Source organism: Gadus macrocephalus, chromosome 15, assembly GCF_031168955.1.
Source record: "Gadus macrocephalus chromosome 15, ASM3116895v1".
NCBI classification, from domain to species: Eukaryota; Metazoa; Chordata; class Actinopteri; order Gadiformes; family Gadidae; genus Gadus; species Gadus macrocephalus.
In genome coordinates this window covers 5472126-5498075 of record NC_082396.1, presented here as the reverse complement: position 1 = coordinate 5498075, position 25950 = coordinate 5472126, and the positions used below count along the sequence as shown (strand labels likewise).

Below are 25950 nucleotides of genomic sequence, written 5' to 3'. Positions count from 1 at the left end.
GGTGGATTGTTAAGGTGTCCCCGGGTCCCGGAGGGCAGAAGGCAGTCTGGGGTCTGCTCCGTGATGGCTGCTCTCAGCCATGAGAGGAGAAGATTGGCCTGCTGATGTTGCTGTTGGTTGTCATGGCAGCCAGCTCCCATCTACAGAGAGGAGAAAGAAGAGGTAGGGTGAGCGGCCGTGCGTGGAGCGTTTGCCGTTTGTCGAGCTCAAGCAGGGAACACATACAGGTGGGTCCCCACAGTCTCACAGGGACCCACCTGGGCAGCATGGGACCCCAGTACAGACCGTGGCTTCGTTATACGAGGCTGGTGCTGGCTTTTAACTGCGCTGATGTAGGGAAACGATGGGATGAAAAGTCACCACTGATATGTAGGGATGGAGAAAATAACGATAGAGGTTTCCTCGAATTAAATGGACAGAATTCAGTGATCATGGCCTGACCTTTGGAAGTGCTTAGGTCTTTAAAAATTAGGGGGTTCATCGCACGACTCTTAATGAAACGTACAAGGGACGATCAGATATTTGTTTCCCAACCCGATGCTAATGAAAGGAAAGCTTCAATCGTGCAAAGATTTCCACTCCCACTCAACCTGTGTGCGTGTGCGTGCGTATCTCCGCGTGTGTGTGCGTGCATCTCTCCGCGCGTGTGTGCGTGCATCTCTCCGCGCGTGTGTGCGTGCATCTCTCCGCGCGTGTGTGCGTGCATCTCTCCGCCCGTGTGTGCGTGCATCTCTCCGCGCGTGTGTGCGTGCATCTCTCCGCGCGTGTGTGCGTGCATCTCTGCGCACGTGAGTGCGTTCATCTCTGCGCACGTGTCTCTGTGCATGTGTGTGCGTGAGCGCGTGTCTCTGCGCGCGAGCGTCTCTGCGTGGGCGTGTGCGTGTCTCCCAGTGTGTGCGTGCGTGTGTGACAGCGACAGTGAGCGAGTGGGCAGAGCGATCGGCGGGTCCCCGTGGTAACCCAAGAACCAGGAGCGCGGACTGACAAGCAGCTCTAGTGCCGACCTGATGGGGGGGGGGTCAGAGGTCAGGCCTCACGCTGTTATCACTGGCTCTGGTTTCACACCCCCTCCCTCTCTCTCTCGCTCGCTCCGGCGCTGTGTGTGTGCGTTGTCAGAGTGTGTGGTGCTGAGAGGGGGCCATGAGGGGCAAGGGGAGTCAACGAGACCCTTACTGACCCCCCTGCCCCCCCCCCCCCCCTCCTCTAAAAGCCTCTTAGGGTTAGAAACACAACTGCCAGGGCCGGAGAGGACGCTGTGCAAGGTGGCACAGCCGCCGCGTCGGCGCGGGGAGGAGCAGAGGGGGCGGGGAACGTCGTATCGAGTGGCCCCAGGGCGTCACGCGACAAACCCCCCCCCCCCCCCCCCCCCGCGTAAACATAGAGCGCACACACACACATAGGAGGATCAGCTGTGAAGGCAATTTCTGCAACTTGGGGAGAGATTGTTCTAAGGGTTGCTTGTGTCTTCCTGGGACGGGGGGCTGGGATTGGCCCACTGGGGCTGGATAGTGGGGGTACCAGGCCCGCGGAACAGAACTCGGCCTGGCCACAAATGCGTTGGTTCTGAATCGTGCTGAACAGGGGTATTATGTTCATTCTTGTAACAACTAATATTAGATTACCGTGGTCCCTTACAATATAGCTTTTTTTTCCAGAAATCTAGAAATGTGTTAAATGTGATAATGAATCCATAAATAATTTAGTGATTGTAATTATATTGTTTGTTAAAAATCTGAAGAGTAACCTCCAGTATATGAACGCATATAACAACATGTAATTGAGAGCTTAGGTACAAAAAGCTGTTTACGTCTGAGGGAATGGTTGTTAAATACTCTCCAAACGCTCTCAGCCCGAGGCCCATCGATGTGCAGGCTGGGCCAGCAGTAAGACACCGGATTCTCAAGCTTAAATGCACTCTAATTGAACAGCGTTGAATTTGACCCGTTGTGCGGGAACGAATCCAAGACCAGTGAACAGACGGCTGCCAGACATTTCCTTATGGTTATGTCATGCTACTGGATGTGGGATGATGTGATGTTGAAGTCATGCTACAGGATGTGGGATGATGTGATGTTTAAGTCATGCTAGTGGATGTGGTGGTTATACTAGTTGATGTGATGGTTATGCTAGTGGATGTGATGCTAGGCTAGTGGATGTGATGCTAGGCTAGTGGATGAGATGTAGGATAGTGGATGTGATGCTAGGCTAGTGGATGAGATGTAGGATAGTGGATGTGATGTAGGCTAGTGGACGTGATGCTATGCTAGTGGACGTAATGCTATGCTAGTGGATGTAATGCTATGTTAATGGATGTGTTGGTAGGCTAGTGGACGTGATGCTATGCCGGTGGATGTGATGCTATGCCGGTGGATGTGATGCTCATGCCGGTGGATGTGATGCTCATGCCGGTGGATGTGATGCTCATGCCGGTGGATGTGATGCTCTGCGGTGGATGTGATGCTATGCCGGTGGATGTGATGCTCATGCTGTGGATGTGATGCTATGCCGGTGGATGTGATGCTCATGCCGGTGGATGTGATGCTCATGCCGGTGGATGTGATGCTCATGCTGGTGGATGTGATGCCGGTGGATGTGATGCTCATGCTGGTGGATGTGATGCTCATGCTGGTGGATGTGATGCTCATGCCGGTGGATGTGATGCTATGCCGGTGGATGTGATGCCTGTGGCTGTTGGAGGAGGTGTCTGACCTGATGTCATGTGGGAGCCCCGACTGCTCCAGACTGTAGTGAATTACTGCCATCTTGCATAATGTCTTCAGATTAGGGCCTGGAAGAGGAAGGGGTCAAGAAGAAGAGAAAAAATAAAGACGAAGAATATTAAATCAGAGAACAAAAGAGGGCATCTATAAATACAGCGGCGGCTGAGTCCGGTCAGGTTGTTAACGAGAAGGAGACAGCTCATTAGGGCTGGAAAGGTCTGCGTGATAGGAACAGCATGCTCTGCTTATGTAGATCTGGAGAGGGGGAATAAAGGATATAACACACGAACAGGAACACACACACACACACCCCGACCCACACACACACACGAGAACATAAGCACACAAGAACATATACACACCCACACAAGTACATATACACACACCAACCCAAGCACAACACACACACCCAAGAACCTATGCAAAAACAACATAATCCAACACAAACACCCGCAGAAGAACACATCACGCACACAACATGCATGCACACACTTCTTTTACAAATTCGCACCACAAGACAAAAACTGAATGACAGCGCCTCCCCTTGAGCTCTTATCCTCGGAGGCAGCAGCTCTGTGGCCCCTACACCTGCACCATAAGGTGGGCTCCCCCCAGGGGGTAGAGGGTGGCAGGCACGCGACCGCCACGCTGCACTGAGCACCGCGGAGGGGGGGGGGCTCTACGCGCTCTGTGTGTCACTTTCCTTTGATGTATTTATTTTCCCCCAGGACACACACACACACACACACACACACAAACGTGTGCTCTGGCGTCTGACCGGCCCTCCACACACTCCGCCCCTGAGACAGGATACGGCTCTATTTGGAGCGTTCTGAGGGGAGGAGGGAGGGAGGAGGAGGGGGAACCGGGCCAAGGCCAGGCCCGCCAAGCCCGGGGAGGGATGAGACAGCTTGGTACCACGGGAGACCGGGGCAGCGGCTGGGACATAAGTAATGGAGGACGCTGAACACTAATTATGCCTTATATATATTTCAGTTATCAACCGCTTATTTTTAGCTTTAGAGTAAAGGGGAGGGTTGGATTCGGACACTGTTTCAGACAGTGGAAGGAGAAAGTATATATGGACCCAAAGTGAAAGGCCGCATCCTCCTCCACAAATGTCCAACCCAGAAACACTCCCGGTTATTGGATTGTTTTAGTCGAAAGTCTACGTCAGACATATACTTTAGGGGTTGAGATTCAATACAGCTATTTTATTTAAAAGACGCTGGACATGGCATTATAAATAACAATGTCGCATTCTGGGCAAGGTACCCTTAGACTAAAAATATACTTAATTTATGGCTTTATAATTTGCCCCAAAAATTGCATGGAAGTGAAATCAAGTACATTTACATTTAGCAGACACTTTTCTCCAATAAGAACATTTGTCAGAAGAAAGAGAAAATGTATGTATATCGCCGTCGGTACAGTAAGGATGTTCATAGAACCACTTGTATAAACAATTAAATGAAAACATGAAATTGTTGAGGAATGCACACATGACTGGAGGGGGGGGCGGGGGGGGGGCTGGTTGTGGATGAGCAGCACGAAGCAGAACAGACGAGCAGTACTCACTGAAGTCCAGGATGTACAGGTCTGAGTGATCCATGAGGTTAAATTCATCACCCATCCCTTGCTCCGGACAGGGGCTGAAACAAAAGAGGGGTTTGAGACGGGATGGGGGGGGGGGTCAGAGAGCTGTCACTCCACGGAGGTAAACACAGAGATGTGGCACACACCGAGAAAATTGCATTCGCTCCCCGGGTGTAAGGCCACGCCAGGAAGTACACTCTGACCTCCTCCTTCTACTTCCTGTGTCCCTTCCTGTGCATTAGCAGGACTCTTATCATGGTTGATGAGAGGGTCGAACTCTGCAGAAAACTTTATATACAAGACGAAGAGGCTGCCGACAGAACAATGATGCATGCAAAGAGCTGGTTACTTACAGACGAGGAACGAATGGATTGTGCGTTCATCGTCGGTACTTAAGGTATTAAGTAGGATTAACAACGACACCAAAGAGGGAATCACCTGCTACGTCGTATGATCAAAGAGGGACCCACAAAGAACTCAATAACGGTTCTCGAATACCTTCCTTCCTTTGGGCATACAATACATTAATCTCTCCAAGTACAACAGGAGCCCCGTGAATCAAAGATGTTGGGGGGGGGGGGGGGGGGGGGGACCACTAGACAATAATGATCAGCATAATATAGTGGTCTGGCCTCCTTATCAGGCCTCCGCCATACATTAGCCCAACAGGAAGTGGAGCGCCACACTGAGACGGCAAGCTGGCCTCTGCAGATAGCCTCGCTCCCTCAGACAGCGCTATCACTGCACATCTGTTTCCTGCTCGTCCTACACACACACACACACACAAAAGCGCACATCCAAACACACAGACACACAAAAGCATAAACACACACACACACACACACACACACACACACACACACACACACACACACACACACACACACACACACCTGTCTCCCAGCTTGTTGCAGCCTGGCATGATAAATTAGACATCTTAACTTGCTCATATCTCAAACATCCCTCTCTCTAACCGACTGTTCCCTGCTGTCCGCTCCACATCGCTTTGCATCAGAGCTAGACACTAGAACAGCCAGCCCCCCCCCCCGCCCCCTCCCAGAGCAGCAGTGACACACCAATAGGTGTTTTCCAGATGCAGCGGGCAGAATTGAAACCCGTTTGGATTAAGGGACAATGCATAGTCGTCATGGGCGTGTAATACCCAGTGGGCCATTTTAATATACACTGTTGCCCTCGAACAAACCGTTAAGAGCAAGTGGAGCCCATGGGGCATCACTGAGGAATAATTTAGCCAGCTGGACCGGGGTCCCCAGGGAATACATTGGGGCGTTGCAATTTGTTCTCCTAAATTGGCAAGTCCAGGGGACGGCATGGCCAGTAAAAGAGGAATGCTGACCTGTATGAGGAATGTGATCACCGCCCCTCAGACAACGGCAGGTACAGACTGCCAGGAGCAAAGTGCCATACATTTACATCTTACTTTACACCAACATAGAGTAAGCCATAAATATATATATACCAAATTTACCAGAACATAAAGTCCTACAGTTTTTTACTTGCAAATGTACTTCTTAAATCAATTGACCTCTTGGGCTCTACTCCTATCACCAATATGTGTTGATCTTCATTTTAAGGCTTTATCCATCATTGTGTTTTGAAGGTTTCTTACATCTTATTCAATCTTCTATTTCTAACATTAACGAATGTTTCTTGCTGCAAAAAGAACAATAGCGTCTTTCTCTCACCCCCACCCCCCTCTCTCTCCTTCCCTCCCTCCCCCCTCTCTCTCCCAAACCCATCTCTTGCACAAACCCCTTCTCCAGCTTCCGTCTCATCCTCAGCCAATCTGTGACCCGCTCTCTCCGCGGTGGAGTCCGTGGCCGCGGCGCGGCCTGCGTGTTCAGGATGTTGTAAGGGCTTTACGTGGCTAATCTGGCCTAAACAAACACGGCCGTGCCTTAAAGCGGCCCGGAGAGGCGCAGAGCACGAGCTCGGCGGTCCCGTGGGGGCCAGCTGGGGAAGTCATTACACACCCTCCCACACACACACACCCTCCCACCAAAGACACACACACACACACACACACCTCTGCTGCTCACCCCAGGAGGTGATGCACCCAGGTTACGGGTGCCTTATCGGGAGCCTTTTACAGAACCTCCCCCCCCCCCCCCCCCATCACCCTCTGGGGCAACAACAATCCCCTCCTCCTCCTATCCCCCCCACCATGCACATACATCAACAACACTGTCTTGTCTCCCAGTGTGTACTGAACAGCATGTGCTCCGAGTTCACTTTATTCACCTTATCACTACAGTACTGTGCAAAACAAGCATTTTGGTTATTCATTTCCAAACACGTTCCTCCATCCAGGTGAATTTTTTTTTTAGTGGGTGATAAAAATGTGAAGATCATCGTCGAACAAGCCATGTTACTCCTTCTCAGAAAAGAAAAACAATTTCACAAGAATCTCCACTGTCAAGGAATGTAAAAATCGCTAAGACCTGCAGCCTGTTCAAATTGACACTGGAATTGGCTGTAATGAATGAATGCATTTGTGCATGTTTACCCAAGGTTCTGGATGGCTGGTATGGCCCTTTAATGGAGGGTGGCCTCTGATCCCCTAATATCCTCCTAAGGACACGGGTGCTTTGTAAAGACAACAAGAGCAACGCGACCGCCAAACACCTTGCCGGGGTTTATTATCACAGACCAAGGAAGAAGAACAAATCAAATAAGCAAATTAAGCCTTGCACCGCTGTTGAGTGCTGTTCAGGGATGCCACGCGCCACACTGTTGAAACACACTGAACCCCCGTCTCTTGGGGAGATGGGGATGGTTAAACAGGACAAATGGACTAACCTGCTCTGGTTCTACCACCACACGTTTCTCTTTCGTGCCCAAACTCATAAAACACACAACCACAAACAGAACCACCATTTATATCAGCAGTGACACTTGCTGTAGCTTCATTTGAAGAGGGTGATTTCTTTGACTCTTAGAAGAGCGATGCCTTGGTAGCAAAACAACAAAAGAAGAGATGAGAGGGTCTATACTTAGCATCAGTGCGACAATAATGCTTCCCCTTTGAGTAACGACTATATAGTTAGCGTCCTCAAAGAGCTCACTGCGGAGGCAATACAACTCCTGCAGTAGTGAGCCAAGCCCTGATGTGTAAAGGAAAGCCAGATAAGGGGGGGGGGGGGGGGGATAAGGGGAGATGCTTCCACAGGATCAACAGAGGAGATGAGGGTGGCGTCTCGCGGGACGGGCCCCAGAGTGGGTCTGGGGTGCGAGATCCAGCAGGAATGTAAGCCGGGCGTCACGCGCCATCGACCCCTTCCGGAAGACAGGAGGAAGGGGGCATTAAGAGATGGACCAGGAACGTCGTGAGCAGCAAGGCCGACTGGCCAGTGCGTCCGGGGGGGGGGGGGGGGGGCGGGAACGACCCCCGGGTGCGACGTCATCTGGAGGCCCTGGTGTTTTAATAGGGTCACTTTGTTACACGATCAGCAAAGTATCATTAGGTGTGAGTCGGCCCCTCCCCTTCTGCTGGAGCAGCCCCTGCATCTCCACTCTGAGTAGAGGGGGGGGGGGGGGGGGGGGGGGGGGGCATTGACACCCATCCCCCCACTAAAATAACACTGGGTGATGTTTTAAACAACGCTTAATGAACGTGCTGTGTGTGTGTGTGTGTGTGTGTGTGTGTGTTCCACCCCCCCCCCCCCCCCCCCCCCCATCACCATCACCAACCCACCCCATAGCCTGCTTTCACTGTCGCTGGTCTGCACACTTCACACCCCCCATCTCCCCAAACCCCGGTGCGGCCTGAAGTAAACCCTTATAGCAAAGCACTAAACCGCCGACCCTAAAACTAAACGAGCCTGGGAAACGGTCTAAAAGGACTCCCCCAGTGTCTCCAGGAATTGCCAGCCGCTGCCAATTCACCCAACAACTTCCCCCGGTAAACGCCCTCCCCGCCGTAACGCAAATGTGTCGAGCAAAACAAAAACAAAAGCCGGGTCATGGGGCAGGACGACGCACTCCCCGGTCCAGGCCGACGGCGTCGGACGGGGCCCCTTCCACCGCTTCATTAAGTCGTCCCCTCGTTCTACTTCCTGTCCCCCTCTTCACTTCCTGTCAAGTGTCCCCGGGGCCCCTTTCGTCGCCGACAGGAACTCATCACACGCTACAACTTCCTGGGGAGAGTGGTATCTGCGGGGCCCAGACGCGGGCATCAGACAGCTCCTGAAATAAACACTCATTCAAGCAACGGTGCCACGGAGCACTGATGTGTGAACCACTGAAGTCCTCCGCGGTTAATTGCCCGGGGATATTGTTGAACCGAGTGGTCGTCCATGACGACGGGAGGAAGACGACGGCTGAATAAAAGGGGGCCACTGATTGATTCAATTATCCTTGTGCCGTGCGCAGCCTCGTCAGGGTTGATTAACATGCAAGGAAATGCTAGTAAAAATTCATGGTTTTAATATTCACTTGCTTTAACCGAGATAATCTGACATGCCTCAATCATGAAAGGATTGAATGGTGTTCAGTATATTCACACTTCCAGGGGACACAGAGGATCCGAGTCCACGATTTAGTTATATCCCTACAAGTCATTCCAAACCTTGTGGGCCAACAGGTAACATTTGCAGCTCTTGTTTCAGACAGACAGATGCATGCATTCCATCCCTTGCTGTAATATCAGCAGTCGCACCAGTCTCACCTAGTTATCTGTGCCCCCTCCTGTGCAGCGACTGGGCGTTGGATTAAGACCTGCAGTGGAGCAGACTCTAAGCTCCACGTACGCCTAGACATGAGCCAACACTGGCTCTCCCAGAGAGAGAGAAAGAGAGAGAGGCCTGGCTGCAGATTAGGCCCGAGGAGGAGGTAGCTGCCGGGAATCTGCGTCTCAAATTGCGATCCCCGGCATTCTCCGTGCAGCGGGAGCACGTCGCGAGAGGAAAGCATAAGCGAAACCATCAACTGCCAAAATCTAATAATGAGATGACGCGTGCATTTGGTTTTCAGGGCCGCGGTTATGAAGGCAAATCTGAAACGAACCGCCACTGCATCAACACCTCTGAAGGCAATTTCCCTGGGAGCCGGCGTGTTGCTTGTTTAGACTTAAAGGGGGGGGACTTGGTCAGCCACCCAGGAGAGAAAGTTCCACAAAGAATCATCTACCGATCACTTCCATCGAGAATACATAACTCCGAAACTATGTTCAGAAAGTACAGTGGAGCGGCAGCACAGCGACGCTTCCTACATTTATAAACCGAGGCCGTCTTGAGCCTGGGTGGTGTCCTCACCTAGAACAAAGTCGTCGTCGTCGTCCCCCCCCCCACACACACACACACTTCAAAAAGGCGACATGCATTTGCTCGGTTACTCCCTGGACTGAGGTTTTCTGTGATATCGAATAGCAGTTTGGCTTTGTGTTAAGATAAGATGAGATATGGTTAGATTACACTTTGTTGTTAGATTGCACAGAAATATGAAAAGGGGTGTGTGTGTGTGTGTGTGGGGGGGGGGGGGTGTTCTTCAACAATCATCAACACACAAACCACATATGTATGTTTGTTCTGTGTCAAGAATACATATAAAGTACTGGTCCGAACATGGTCCCTCTTGTCAGTGGGTTACCCTTGACAACCCCAGGCGTCACCGGGACAGGCTGTTTATTTGAGCCTCTGTGTACCTCTGGGCCCTTTGACACCTGAACGTATACAGGCTGACGGTAGGTTAAGGAGGGTTAAGATGCAGATGAGATACTATCGGCCGCGTGTCTTTGAAGAGTAAATCACAGCCGACCCGCCCGGCCCAGAGGTCCGGACCTGGCCACGTGCGGGGCGCCCTGTATCCTGCCCGGGTCAACTCTGCTGTCTGACAAGTTGTGCCTCAGGTGTAACACACGCACAACCACTGATAAGCCTGTGTGTGTGGGCGCAACACACAAACACACTTCAACAAGGCTTCAAAACACACACTTCAACAAGGCTTCAAAACACACACTTCAACAAGGGGCCCACACACACATTGTGATTCTACATTATACGAATAATATCTAACCAGGAAATGCAACACACACACACACACACACACACACACACACACACACACACACACACACACACACACACACACACACACACACACACACACACACACACACACACACACACACACACACACACACACACACACACACACAGATTGACTCCCCTTAAACAAGCCCAGGCAAAGAACCACTGACTATAGAGTAGAGGTGCGAACACAGCCCTGCGTCGAGTGCAGTGGATTCCATGACAGGCGAGAAAATACAGTGCTGGTAGATTAGCACTGCCGGGCCGTGTTGTGTTTGGTCTAACCTTTGAACCGTCAGGCTAAACAGCGATAATATACCACGCTCTTGCCAGCTGGACTACCATAACACCGGGCCAACGAGCCACTGATAAGGCGCTATATGGTCGTGTAGGGGGCTCTGTGGACGCTCGTGACCCTAGCGTACCACCTCACCAACGCTCGGATTCAGAGACCGCCATAACTCGATCAGGCCCTTGGCTGATCTGAACGCAGACGTGTGAGAAAAGTGTGAGGTTTCACACTGATTAAATATCAGGCCTCGGGTTAGACACCAGGGCCGTAGGTCTGCCTGTTTTGGCTACGAAGAGGATTACCCCCTATGTGGTCCTCCACAGACTCTAGGGGACGCAGCAAAGCCTAGCACCCCCGCCCCCCACCCTAAATAGTCACTACCTGCAGTCTCCACTCCCCTGTTGCATGGGGATTACATGAACGGGGGGAGGGGGGGGCTCAAGTAAGTCCACCAACAGCCAGAATGTGTGCGGCTAGCTTGCATGAGGTCCGGTGGACAGGGGGAACACAGAGAATCCTGCATGAGCGAGTGTATTGACAGGACTGACTGCAGTCCAGTGAGAGTCTAGTGCTGTTGGACATTAGACTCTCAGCGACGCCGTAGCAGAGAGACGCTACATTCTTTCTTGCATTGCACCGCCTTCCAGCACACATCATTATACAGACCAATTATCGAACCCAATTAGACGCTGAACGAAGCCAAGTGAATCGTGACCCCTGTGATTATTGACGAAGGCACTTATGAACCACATAAACACGTGGCGCATCTGCTCACTGTAGCAGTGTTTACATTCAACACTACACCCAGCGCTTCCCTCGTGATATTTGTCGTTTGAGGGTTTCACGCTTCATAATCATCCTCTCAGAAAAATTAAGAATGACAAAGGGGACATAATTGCCTGCAATAATTATATTTATATATAATAATAAGGCTACAATTCTTATTCATTCGTAAAGTATTGTAGCCGTGGTCCTGGAAGGGACTTGAGTTGTGTGGCTTGCTGTGGGTTTAATGCTTCATCAGAGCACCACCACCACCACCACCACGCGATGAGGCAGGGAGGGTCAGGATCTTGGGGGCTTTGGTAAGAGCAGACTCATTGCTCAGTGTCTGAGGGAAACAGAGGAGGAACGAACAGGACCTCCGTTTGGGGGATTAGATAAGGGCCCGCGCTCTCACCAGGGGACTGTGTGCCGAGGAGAGGAGATGATTACACGGCATAGCGGCCCTTTTGGCATCGCCGGTAATGAAATTTAAAAAAGGCAGGGAGAGAAAAACCCTCTCCCTAATATGTTTAACAGACGTAGCTGAGCCTTGGAGGGGCTGCATTACGGTCCGGCGAAACACTATCCTCCAGTCATACTCCTGTATAAAGTCGACTGGCTTTGGTAGCATTGAAATAACTGCCTGGGAATAAAGCGGAGGTATTAAAAGGTCCGATGTGAATAATTTAGTCGCATTTCGGGAAACCGATTTGGCAAAAATGGAATATAATATTCATAAATATGTTTTAATTAGTATGTAATCGCATGAAAATAAGAATTTAGTTATCTTTACCTACAACTGAACCCTTTTAATAGCTACATTGAGGGACCTCTTCCACAAGGCCGCCCTGTGTCTACAGCAGCCAAGAACTGCTGTAGAGGGGACGCGGTTTAAAAGATAATTGCCATTTTTCTTGTAAGCTATAACCAATGGTTTTACCGACTGAACACAATTGATGAATCGATCAAGGAACCTCATCACTTGACTCTTGGCTAGTCGATGTTGTCGCTGACGATGTCGCCATTTTTGAAGAACGGTACTACTGGCTCCTTACAGGTCAGTAAGGGCCACCGTAGCTTCTCCTACGTTGTTGGAAAGGGAGGTCAGGAGATGTGTGGGGGGGAATACTCAGTTGGCTACAATCATCAACCCACCACTAGAGGCCACTAAATCCTACAAACAGCTCCTTTAAGAACAGCAGTAATCGATTTTGTAATCAACAAAAAGAAGCCAATCAGAGCAAGGCAGGGGGCCTGCTCTTTTAAAATAAATTCCTGTGTTCTGCTTCCAGCATACTAATTGGCCACCGTTCTGGACACAGCCACACAAGCCTCCCCACTACTTAACACACATTATTGCACCAGCCCTGGGTCATTATGTGTTCGGGTGCTGCGGTACACAGCCAGGAGGGAACGGTCACAGGAGACTGGGGGACTGCATGCACTTAACTCAACATTTATTACCGGTCTTAATGAGCGAAACACCCAGCAGCAGGGAGGGATGCCAAAAAGGAGTGCGTTTTTAAAGAATATAGTATCCTCCTTAGCTGGTGACCGAGTGAAGCACGAGTGACTCTGAGACAGAGTGTGTTGAGGGGACCCTGTGTCTCCTCAACAGGCAGGTGAAGGTCAGTGCAGGTGGAGTCATTCATGCTTGGCTCTCATGGGGCAGTGAGCAGGTCCCTGCAAATGAGTGTACCAGAGGGGCCGGGGGGGGAGTGGAAGGGGGTTAGGGGGGGTCAGGCTGCCCTCCGTGAGAGGGCGGGAGAGAGCGCGATCCCCGAGGTCATAAATCAGTGAAAGGGCAGAATTTCACGCCTATCTGCAGCCCAGCAGGGGCGTTTACACTGGTGTAAGTGGCACTGAATAGACTGTCACAAATGTCCAGTGTCTTTCTTGCGCACGCATGAACGTGCACGCATAGACACACACACCCAAGAACATGCACACCACAATGATAAACTGGACTAATTAACTATTGCAAACATGCAAAAGTGTGGCCAGTCTGCAACATAAACATCAGGATCTGGGTCAATCTTGGAGCAAAGAGAATATATGATTTAAATGTTTTATTTACGATTACCACTCGTTAAATAAAACTCCACAATTGCCCTCTTCACTTGGCAATCACATAAAACCTGAAAAGGGGAGGACAGGAATTCCAATTGTATTTTCCTTGCATTTTCTTCCGTCAGACAATAAATTATCAGCCACCAAATTCCTGCGGCTAAAACAAATATCGCCCAGCGGGAATAAGGATGGACCGAGGGGTTCTGCTGTGCATCAGAGTGAAGGGCCGGCCCTCTCAGGAAAACATCAAGCTATCAATTTAAACACCATTTCCTGGACGGCCTCAGTGCCGTACGGAGCAGTGCCGTAAAGAACACAAGCCAGATGTCTGGTGGCTAACTCACCAAGGGCAGTGCCAGCGTTCGTCAGTTTCATTGAGACAGATACAAATAAGGCTTCAGACTTTTTAATTAGCTTGGAAAGAAAAGAAACACAGAAAGAAACACAAAGAGGGTTCTGTTGCCATGGACATGGTGTTCTTAGAGTAACTGAATAAAGGACACTGTAATGATTAAAGCTGTATCGGCGGACTAAATAGAATACTTTTGATTCAGACCTTTTCTTTGAATGAGGAAGTTCGTTCTTACTAGTGGGGGAGGTGTACCCCAGGCCTACGCATGGCTAAGGCTGTTCCTGTGTGCGTAAGAGGCTTATGTGGGTCCCTAGGTACACAACAACAACAACCACAACCACACACCAGTCCACTGGTGACTCCATACAGGAGGGCTGGCTGTGTGGGTTGACTGCCAGGGATCCCACTGTGCAGGCTGGTGTACAGTGGACAGGAAACTAAGTCTTACCGTAGACACAGAGTGGCAAGAGATGTGCTGGACAAGCCCTCACTTCCTCAACGACTCAGTTAAAACAACAGCAGTTAAAGTACCCCCCCCCCCCCCCCCACCCCGCCCTACTGTTAACCTAATAAACCCCAGCTCAGCGCCATTAGCGCTCGTAAACATAGCAGACCGTCCATCCGTCACGGAATAAAATACAAAGAAGCATTCCACTTTTTTGTTTTCAAAGACTTCATTAACTTGACCCGGTACCATTCAAAAACGTTCAATCCAGGAACACTTTTAAAGCCAAAACACAGTGAATTTGCATATTGGATTATGTGCGAGGACAATAAGTGCAGGCAAAGCCAAAAATCAATGACGGGGGTCTGCATAATGTATTTTAAAACGATGAATCAGTATTTGCTTGGTGGCTCGCGTGCTTTTTTTAAGAAAGTGACTCGGTGCCGTAGTGTTTTCCTCCATGCAGATGGCTCCGACCATCCATCCATCCATCCTAGCCCCTCCCTCCCTCCCTCCCTCCCTCCCTCCCTCCCTCCCTCCCTCCCTCCCTCCCCAGTCACTCCTCGTCCCCGGGTCTATCTGCTTGGGACGGGACACCAGGACTCCTGCGGGAGAGTCCTGGTCTAATCCCAGGGAGCAGACCCTGGGATCCGAGCCCTGCCATCCGCAGTCATAAGCAAACAAACACCTCCCTCCCCTGCATCACAAAACGTCTTTCGTCGGTTCCTGCTTACCAAAGTGGCCAATTTTCCACTCTTGTTTAAAAAGATTGAACCTCAAGCAGCATTATTTATTCTGCAGAGAGTTTCAAATTGGGGAAACGCTGTCATGAACTTCTCAGGGTGATTTATGCATGGAAATCACCCTCATAAACGAGCGTTCTTACTCTCTCCGCTTAAAGGTCAGTGTAACAATATGCTCCATAATAACGAGGGGGCGTGCTGTAGGGGGCTCGACATGGATGTGCTGAGGCAGAACGGCTCCTGAGGTGAGCCGCACGCCTTGTGTATTACAGCGCCGCGCTCCCTGAGCCCCGCTGCCCAGCGGAGCGGGAGACGCGGCGCGGGCCCCCGCAGAAGGGGACCGGGGCCCTCGAGGGGGGCCCGTTGATGGCTGAGAGACGCGCCGAGGCTCAGGGGGAACCCTTATCCACAGACCCCCTCATCCGTGCTATCAGGTTGGCTCAGCGGGGGGGGGCTCTGGTGATAACCCCGTCCAGATAACAGTAGCCCCCGGCTCTCAGCCATGATGTGGGTCCATGCTTACTGCGCTAACTATCTCGTTACAATACCGGCTACTGGTCTATCAGAAGACCGTCCCCAGGCTGATATCATCTGATCAGCAGCCAATCGACCCCCCCCCCGCTCTGTCTCCCCCACCCAGAGCTACCGTCTTACAGCCCGGGCTGGAGATAGCGCAGGCTGCCGTCTACAGCGGCCGGAGTCTTCTCAGGCCGTGGTGAAAGGACACTTGGTACACGCAGTTAAAACTACACAGGATGTTGCGTCGCTCCTCAGCCTTTGTGCTTTATGGAGACACTACCGTCATCATGGCCGTAGTGCCAGATAAGATCTGAGAGGTTAATGGCCTGGAAAACATGGGGTGGCAAAACGTCTGTGCTCTGGTTCGGCTTTCACTCCCGTGTGCGAGGGTGGAAATGTGAGTTTCTTTTGGGGGTAAAACCACAGCAGACTCCTCCAGAAGTGATAACAAAACATAAATTAATAAATATATGGCCTGTTAAGCCCTTTGAGACTCTACCTGTGATTAAGTGTTGCTCTGTTACAAAAAACATGATTGTTTGGTTATTAAGGAGGATTGTTTACGGTTTAGAGGACCGAGTGGTTTTGACTTGGTCCAAACTTCAGGACTCTCTCACCTGGTTCCACCGAAGAGCACGATGCGATCTCCCACCATGCAGCAGCACTGTCTCCTGCGCGGACACGGGCCTTTCCCCCTGGGCTCCACCTTCTTCCAGGAGGAGCCCTCTGTGGTTCAAGGAGAGAGAGACTCAGAATGAGAGTCGAGCATGAATATGACCTCCGACACAACACTGACACTGACACACTGACAGGCCTGCACTGGTCTGATTGTGGCGAGGGTTCCCTCAACAGCTCTGGCAGCTGTCAAGGCCTAAACATAAAATACTGACCAACCCCCAGTGCTGAAGCAAGCCACACCACTCATCATTTAGCATTTTATGAACCTGTTCCCGTTTGCTATCGAGCCTCCAGTTCGTTGAGCATTGTTCTTAAATCACCTCTTAAAGAACACCGGACCCCAAGGACAGTGACCGATTGTTTGTTGTGTAGATGAACAACCCCCTTCCCCCCCCTCCCTTCCATTGCAGCTGGAGTATGAGTGACGACGCGCGCGTCTCTCTCATGAGTTCCATTACGGCTGAAGCACTCCACACTCAGCCTCCATGGCATCATTACATCGCTATGGAAACAGTCTTGTGTGGTCCGAGGGGGTGGGAACGCCGCGAGAGAGCTGCCTCCATCTGGTGGACGGCTTTCAACGTGCCGACAGCCACTGGTTAAATGTATGCATGTGTCGGGGGTATGCATTACAGCTTATTGCCCTACATTTCGGGCAACAAGCTTTAAATGGGAGCACAGGTGCACGCCTACGCACAACGAGGGGAACTCAATTGCACATTTAGTGTGGAATTAATGCCAAACTCTTTTTAACCAGGCAGGCACAAACGCCCCAGTCTTTTGCACCGCAGCCCAGTGTGGGGCAGCTGGCTTAAGAGTGCTCATTACTGGACCGCGACACAAAGACTTTGGTCACCAGCGGTCCACAGGACTACACGGCGAAAGAAGAGAAACTAACTTTAACAAAACTGCGGGGGTGTTCGTCAAAGCACAAAACTGTACGTTCAGCTTCGTATCATAGCAACTAAACTGAACAGGGCCGTTTCATAAGTTTCCCTCCAAGCCAATGCGGTGGACTTATCGTCGGCGCAGGTGGCTGAGCTGCTTGCAAATATGCTTCAAGCATCCGCCCGGCATAATCACTTATAATGAAGAATTATAGGATGCGAGTGCGGTGTGTTTTTTTCTTCACGTTTCCAAATAGTTTGACCTTCGGCAATGTTTTATTTATTTTTTTATCCCTTCAAAATAAAAGTTGTACATTTTGATTTTAAAATATACGGGCTGACACCAGTAATCCCACGTCAAGGGATTTGCTCAACTCCATACTGCCAAGAAAGAGGCCTCAGAGACAAGAGAGAGATCCACATCCCCTCTGGCAACACAGGACATCTGCACTCCTTCTGCATAACTTAAACAAACTCACATAAAAACAACAACAGACACATAGGCAGCTGCAGCTAGCCAATCTGATGAGGGTGACAGCGATGCAAAATGCAGGAACAGGGAAGAGGGGAGGTGGCACTCTCCCGAAGCAGGAGGGAGGAAACTGGGTCAAGCCGGTACCAGCACCAGCATGCTTGGGGTGTATCTCTGCACAGTCATCACAAACTCCGCCACAGAGGGGGGGGAACAGAGAAGGAATCTCAGTGTAATAGCCAAAAGGGAAGATGAGATTAGCGGCGGCAGCAGCAGCGAGAGGTAGCCTCAGAACTAAAGTTCTGATACCAGTATCAGAAATTCCTCCGATACTGCCTAATAACGCAGTGCAAAGGCGAAGAACATCACAAACACGTGCGGTGTTATGCTGCGTTCGTTAATGGTCGGAGGTGGAAAGTCGGAACGGCGTGGAACCATCTGGCATGTTCCGTAAACGGTGAGCCTCACCTGGGTTGAACTTCCAGAGGTCGCTGAAGTGCCGGTCCAGACGCGCGTTGTAGCCCCCGAATATGAACAGCTCACCGTTGTAGGAAACTGAATGGAAACACAGGGATGGAAAGACGTGAGCTCCTTGGCTTTGCACCGCATGGCTTTGGATGGGTGCACAGAAGAGCGAGGACTTGTTGGAGGACACAATGAGAAGGTGGAGATCTTGAGAATAGAATTGAATGAGAAAGAACGAGTCGCTTCATCAAATGCTAAATAGAAGACGCAAGGACTCTGAAAGGGTCCATGTGCGTGTGTTAGTGTAAGTGTGTGTGTTACAATTTGTGTGTTTGAGTGTGTGTGTTTTATAGTTTGTGTCGTGTCTATGGGTCTTTGTCTGTCCATGTGTGTCCGTTTGGTTGAGTGTCCTTGAGTGTGTGTGTCCATGTGTGTGAGTGAGTGAGTGTCTGTGTCTGTCTGTGTGTGTGCGTCAGTGTATGCGTGTGTCAGTGTGTGTGTGTGTCTGTATGTGTGTGGGAGTGTGTGTCCGTGTGTGCGCGTGTCCGTGCGTGCGATTGTCCTTCTGTGTGTGAGCGCCCGTGCGTGTCCCCGTCTGTGCGTGTCCGTGTGTGCGCGTGTCTGTGCGTGCGATTGTCCTTCTGTGTGTGAGCGTCCGTGCGTGTCCCTGTCTGTGTGTGTCCGTGCGTGCGAGTGTCCTTGTATGCGTGTCTCTCCCACTTACACGCTGAATGACTCCTGCGTCCTTCAGGCAGCGGCTGGGCAGAGGGGCTGCTCAGCCAGCAGTTGGTCTCGGTGTCAAACACTTTGATCTTGTTGCAGTAGATCTCGTTGTTGGAGTGGAAGGGGCCAAAGCGGTCTGCTCGCCCCCCAAATACAAACATCTTTGTTCCGATGATGGTGGCCGAGTGGAAGTCTCTCCAGCGTGCTGGAGCACCCTGCAGGGGACAGCGGTACAACTATAGATACACAGTGCCCTCTGGTGGATCATGAGTGTAAATACAAGGGATTTGTCAAATGCTGTTAGTATTTACTTTAGGGCCCATTTCCCGGAAGTTTGTTGACTAGTCGAAGCAAACGAACCAGATAGCAGTTGTCTATTTTTGGAAGTTAAAATCCAAATAATCATCCTAAATAAATATTAGTCTTGGAAGAAGAAGGAATGTGGTTCGATTTTTTCCCCCCTTCTGATTTATTTGATCAATCCACTCAAGATACCGAGGGCAAGCAAGCTTCCCTTCGCTCGAACTCGGTAAAAAGGTTAAGACGCAAGTAAATAAAATCTGTTGGCTTGCGGTTTCTTTACCGTGAGACGGACTGAATTCATTGACATTTCTGCGGTGCCCGTCCGGAGTGCCGTGTTGTGTGCACAGCCCCGCTGTTCACCCCTTCAGCGGGGGGCACGTGGCCGTTCACACCGACGTGGTTATTGTCATGTATCTAGGCCTAATTATAACGCGGCATTTCGATGAAGGCATGAAAAGACTGACTGAGCGCACCTGACCCTGACTGCAAACAGACAGACAGACAGACAGATGGGGGTTGATTGGCGGCTGGTCAGATGATATGCCTGGTGACGGTCTTTTAATGACTAGTAGTCCGTAGTGAACGAGTTTGTTGGTGCCGTTACTAGCCGCTGTTTAGAATTATGAGATTAAATGAAATTATTAGACTGATGATTCTATGTTTTGGAAAACGACATGCACTTCATTCTTAAATGTGTATTTCTAGCAATAGTGCACATATCTCATATCAAGAGAAGAGAAAAAACTGACTAGTATTCACCTACTGGCAAGCGCAATAACGACTAGTCAACAAGTCGACGAACATCAGCATGAACATCATTATGAAGATCTCTAGTTTACGATTACGTGGTTAAAATAAGAATGCAATGCAAGATAAACCTTCCTGGATACTAACTGCTGTAGGGCTCCTCCTTAAACAACACATTTAGCCCACTCTCTGAATAGCAGCCTAGTAAAAAGTGGTTTAACACTTGAGAGCCAATGCCATTTTTTTAATGCAACGGGTATTTATCCATGGAACCGCCCTTTCACGTGCCTTCAAATCCGGCCAGAACGTGTTGCCAAATCTTGTTCGGTGAAAGGGCTCTTTAACTTCAGAAGTACCGCGATAGGAAATGTACCTTTGTAATGCAGTCAGGCAGGCATGCCCACTCTGCTTACTTTATAGCATGCAGGCATCTAGATTAGATTGCGCGACTCTGAGAAAACAGCAACGTATGAGTGGTGTTCTATATTGAAAGAGTTTATATTTTTCTGTATGTCTTATATGATATTTCGACTATTTGCTCCAAATCAATGCTTAATTTGAAAGAACACAGAGACGGAGAGTGACGTTGTTTTGCATAGGAAATCTGAATCCACCACCACATATAAACAACCTAATAATACTACATTTGTTCATGGGCCGGATCCAGAGCCCAATCTTTCTACAGTCAGAATACAGTAATCTGCTTGACGAAAAAAATATTTTTATCGAATCTAAAACCAAAGCCGGGAAGGAACAAGAATGTACGGTTGAGGGAACCATACATCTACGTATTTTTCCACTAATCATCATGTGATCGTTCATCCCGTTACCTAAAAGGGGAGGGAGCATAATCCCCAGCTGGGCTTTGGGTTCTTGGCCGTCACCCAGATCGCTGCATTACTGCGAAGTGCCTCCGGCCCTCGTGGTGCGACCGCTGACCACGTCTGTAGCAGTCCGCTGGCTGCGGTCGAAGGGCTCCCAAGCCTGCTGCTGATTGATGGGAACCCGACACGTCGCGATTCCCTCCTAGCAATGACTGTTGTTTTGTTGTGTGAACAGACTTTTAGGAACGCCAATGTCCTCGGGCTAAGCTTAACGCAAAGTGGCTTCACTTCACTACCACCGCAAGTGACTTTGACATTAGAACCGCCGTCTACTGTAAGCATCCCAGCGCAGGGACTCTTAACCACTGGCCCTGAAGGACATTTATCTCTGCACCTGGAGGACATATATCTGAATGCACTGCAATGGATTAGATCAAATCTTTAACTAGCGATGTTCCGATACCGGTTTTTCCTTCCCAATACAGATTTCTGAACTTGGGTAACGGCCGATACCGAGTATACAGGTGGAGATGACGTGTTTTCCATTCTGCCTTTACACCTCTGCATTTTATCTTTAACCCCAACTACATCCGTGTTGGTGACTCACTCTGGCGTTGATTAAGCTCCAAACCATGGAGGTGGTGTCCAGCTTGTGGATGTCATTGGAGAAGCAGTCCGCCTAGGGGAAACAAGAAGAGTGGGGCTATTAAACTAAATAAGACCGTGGGGGGGGGGGGGGGGGGGTGTAGAGAGGGATAAGGCAGTAAACTGACCAGCTGCTCGTATCCTCCAAATATATACATGGCCTTCCCCAGGATGCAGGCAGAGTGGCCGTCCCTGGCCCCAGGAATGGTCCCCGAGATCTTGGGTGTGAACCATCTGTGGGTGTCTGGGGACCACAGATTAAGTGCGTTACGCGAGCGGAGAGGCATCGCGCCGTTTAACCAGATGTGTCCTTAAAGTCGTAAAACAGAGCGGCAGTCTTTATTTGTGTCAGGCGGGAAAGCGGAACCACACTTCAACAACCTGCGGCGGAACCGACTAGGGGGTGGAGAACACCTGCGTCCTCCTGCAACCCATTTCAAACTCCGACCACGACATCAAGCAGGTGTCTGGAACGGTTGGAGCAGACGCCGCCGCACACACACCAAAAGGGGGACAGGGTGCAGGTAAGGGGCACTTACTGACGTCGAACGCATAGAGCACATTGCAGGCGCCCTCCGTGTCGTTCCGCCCCCCCCAGATGTAGATGGTGTCTTCCAGCAGCACAGCTGTGTGACCGTAGCGCATGTAGGGTCCTTCACGCGTGTGCTCTCTCCCTGCAGTCCTCACTGGGGGCAGCTTCATCCAGCGCAGAGACACTGGGTGTGCACAGAGTGGAGGACAGAGACGAACATCAAGACAGCTTTCTGAAACACATGAACTAACTATAGTGGGGTTGGTTTTTGTTTCAGGAGGCACAGCGGGTTGACTTGTAGCCTGAAGGCTACTAGTTCGATCCCCAGCTCCTCCTAGCTGAGTGTCGAGGTGTCTCTGAGCAAGGCACCTAACCCTAACTGCTCTTGACGAGCTGGCTGTAGCTTGGGTAGTTGACTCCACCATCGGTGTTTGCATGGTTGAAACGTTGTTAGTGGCTTTGAATAAAAGCGTCTGCTAAATGGCCTGAATGTAAATTTAAATACACATGAACTACAGTGGCCACAACACTTTCCCTTAAAGACACCACCGTTCTCTTATGTCACAGCCAATGAACAAGGTTGCTTTCATTAGTTAAAAAGAATTTTGTGCGTCATGTCTTGGGCATTATACTGGGGGCGGGCAGGGGGGGGGCAACCCAGATTGCTAAAGTATAAAAGTCTCTTTTGTTCTGGTAAGAATAACATTGAAGGGGTGGGGCAGTCGACCAAGGTAGTAGGTAAACGCTATGTCTTGCATAAGGCCTCAGAAAGCAAGCACAAACTGACAGTTAAGGGAAACCGGTTCATCCAGTTAAATAAACCGAAGCATTTTGATAAGACGTACTAGTATTGTTAACAACTTCTTTACTTCCGAGTTGTGTTTTACAGGTAAATCTAACTCACGGCGCAGGTGTCTGGCCTGAATTACTATGAGCTTACAAAATAGAAAGGCTTGGAGAACGGATCCAACACAACAGGTTTACATTACAAAAGGTAAATGTAATTATGTATAGCTATAGCTTATTCAAAAATGTACATAAAATCAATCCATTTTTTTAACTTTTTTTTTAACTTAAAAACTAAAAAAAGTAAAATGCTACTGTTTCTGTAGAGAAAAAAAAAGAAAAAAAGAAAGCAAAGCTTAAAAAATATACTTTTTTTTTTAAAATATATTTCCATTTCAATATTTAAAAAATTCAGGTAGCAGGAAGGTTGGAGTTGGTTGGGGAAAGTTGAAAAAAAAAGTTCATGAAATGAAACAGGTCTTGGCAAAGAAAGTGAGCAGGCAGGCTATCTACCATGCTAGCAGGGTCCTCAACACCTGCTAAATAGCGTAACATTATGCAAGGCTGAGGGCGTATGTGGATCGTTGTAGGGTAAGGGATTAGTGAGTAGTAAGTACACGCCATTTCAGAGAAGAAACAATTCGGGGGACTACAAGACTTTTGTATTTACTGATAAAACAAGGTAATGAAAAAAACATGGCCACAGGGTATCAATAAATATCTTAACGCACATACTCCATATATAGTTTAAACAGTAATGTAGTGGTAATGTGAGACCTATATTTATATCCACACACACACACACACACACACACACACACACACACACACACACACACACACACACACACACACACACACACACACACACACACACACACACACACACACACACACACACACACACACACACACACTTTTGTATAAGGCTGTAATACATCATACATAAGGCTACACAGTTCAATGCTGCAATGAATCAAGCTAATAGGGTATCATTTAAATAGTGAGTATGTGGAATAATTCCACCGTCTCTGCTGCGTGGACCATACAAGAAGCTCGGAGCCACTCACCGGAGTTGAACACGTGTACGTCGATCTGCCTGAGCGTCTCGTAGTCTTCTCCGGAGCAGTAGCCCCCGAAGGAGTACACCTTGTGGCCGACCGCCACGGCGGCATGGTTGACTCTCCGCGGCCCTCCTTCCAGGTGCACCGTCCAGCGCAACATCCCCAGGAGCAAGCACCTTTGTGCCCGAGACACTCCCTTAGACCATCACCGTCTGGCCTTCCCGGGCTCCATGGAGACACATTCACGGTCAAGACCCTGGGTGCACAAATCACACACAGTGTAGGAGGCTGTGAGTGAAGGGCGGGCTCTGTGTGTGTGGGAGAATCGTGGAACTGATGCCAGAGAAAGGGAGATTAGGTGGGATGCCAAAGGGTAGCGTTTTGTTCTCTGGGGGGTATGATTGACTGAGCTCTGCTAGTGCTGACAGCCCCTTGTACTATCAGAGCGGGTAGAGTATTTTAGGAGGTGATTAGAACCACACCTATCACTCGGCTCTGTCTTCTGTCTTTGCTGCCGCTTTATCCCCTCCCCTCTTGCGTTACAAACGCCCTATAATTAGAAAGTCAAAAACGCGAACCCCTCCCCGACGTCAATGCTACATGGAAATGTTTCTGCCATCTTCACGTCAAACTGATGAACTGATGAATTACTGCGCGGCTCGAGAAGGAAACTTTTGTACAGGTCCGTGCAGAGCGAGCACAGACGGTCTAGTGTTGATGCTCAGTTCTGCTGAGCAGCAGATCTCACTGAGCCAACGTCACCTTGACCTCTAACCTTCAGTTTGCCATTCAATATAGACCCTCAGAGGACCACTAGCAGCCCGGTCTATTTCCAGACAGCAGCACTTCATCTCTGAGGACGGAGTCATGCCCCTCAGAACAAACCCTCTGGTGTACCAACTCCTGGGTCGATGTAAACTAGTAAACCAAGGACAGAGATGTGGATTAGGACGTGTAGTCCAGGGGCGCCGGTGGCTCACCGGATAGAACGCGTTCCAATTAAGGCTCAGTCCTGATCGCAGCAACCCGGGTTCGATTCCTGCACGTAGTCCTTTGCTGCATGTCCTCCCCTCTCTCTCTCTCCCATACCTGCCTGTCTGACTCTACAATAAAAAGGATAAAACCGTAAAAATCGTTAAAAAAATAAAAAGATGTGTTGGCCAATGGTCATGCATGTAACCTCCTGTGGGAACCTCCTAGATGAGTGCTTTCCGCTGGCTGCTCATTAATGGACACCGCTGCTGTCCAGGATGAAGCCAGAGACAGCTTGATGACAGCTAGGGAGACCCGTATTCCACGCTGCTCCTTCTCCACACTACTATGATGGTGTAAATGACAGGGTAACGTGGAGGAGAGGAGAACCGTGTTCCACGCAACTCCTCGAACACCGTCACACTACTATTATGGTCACTTCATAAACCGACCAACACGTTGACAAAAAACCTGCAGACATGACGCATCATGACTGTCAACTATGAACACCAACATATGGCAACACTGTAAAAAAAACAGTCTCAGACACCAGCATAACCAGCATAGTGGTGTGTATAAAACGTGTCGACTCGCCACATCAACTTTCCTCAATGGGAAGGCGACGCTAGCACAGGCTAACGTCAATAGCTAGTCTCTCCACTAGCTTAGCTACACGTCAAGTGAAAACAAGCGGACTGGCACGTTCACTCACACCCCTCGAACGTGCTCTAGCGGTACACACAATGATCTCCAGGTGACTGACAAAGCACTGTGACAATAAAAGTAAATTACCATACGATACAGTCGGCGTCGCGGTGGTTTGAAGCCAGTGTTAGCTAAATCAGGAGCGATGCCGCGCCGCCAGTCTTCGCCTGGCCCTGGTGACGTAGCGGCGGGAACGCCCACAACAAGCGCCATCGCTGATTGGCTGCGCGCTCACAACGAGCGCCCTCACTGATTGGCTGCGCGCCCAAAACGAGCGCCATCGCTGATTGGCTGCGGGCCCGCGTTGCAAAATATCAGCTATATATAATATTAATTATAACTTTTCGGTAAAAATGAATTTTCATAGGTTGATCAACTCGACATGATCAACTCGTTCGATATCGATATTGTAGAAATATATATACAAATATCTTTTTGTGAGATTTTTTGTAGCAAGATGTGAGCTACCGATTTCTTTCAAAATGTATAAAAAGATCAGAAAATACTAAAAATGCCAAGTTTAGACCTGCTGCAAGGGGTTGATCCCTCTTGTTTACTATGTGCTGTCAGCCACGTGGGCCAGAGGGAGGGTTTCACC

General features: G+C 49.8%; 1 protein-coding gene across 2 annotated transcripts; it reads right to left on the bottom strand.

The window, feature by feature from the left end:
* Positions 1 to 25561, bottom strand: klhdc3 (kelch domain containing 3). Of its 2 annotated transcripts, XM_060072522.1 has the most exons (12): positions 25440 to 25548; positions 24656 to 24778; positions 23682 to 23931; positions 21833 to 22009; positions 21422 to 21537; positions 21256 to 21327; positions 18776 to 18989; positions 18055 to 18141; positions 16167 to 16275; positions 4299 to 4372; positions 2710 to 2788; positions 1 to 140 (listed from the first exon to the last, which is right to left on the bottom strand). In XM_060072522.1, exons 3-12 carry the CDS (start codon positions 23833 to 23835, stop codon positions 74 to 76), a joined length of 1149 nt encoding a protein of 382 aa, XP_059928505.1. In that variant the 5' UTR covers positions 23836 to 23931; positions 24656 to 24778; positions 25440 to 25548; the 3' UTR covers positions 1 to 73. The 2 variants fall into 2 exon arrangements, with proteins under 2 accessions (XP_059928505.1, XP_059928503.1); XM_060072520.1 differs by lacking the exon at positions 24656 to 24778 and having other exon boundaries at positions 25440 to 25561.
* Positions 25562 to 25950: the final 389 nt, after the last annotated feature.

Excerpts from the sequence above, each read along its gene's own strand:
- klhdc3 (XM_060072520.1), bottom strand. The coding sequence starts at position 23,835 with ATGTTGCGCTGGACGGTGCACCTGGAAGGAGGGCCGCGGAGAGTCAAC. Across the intron at positions 16,276-18,054 it reads CCTCTGGAAGTTCAACCCAG|AGGGCTCCTCCTGGAAGAAG; the intron begins GTGAGGCTCACC and ends CTTGAACCACAG. Across the intron at positions 141-2,709 it reads GGGCTCCCACATGACATCAG|ATGGGAGCTGGCTGCCATGA; the intron begins GTCAGACACCTC and ends TCCTCTCTGTAG.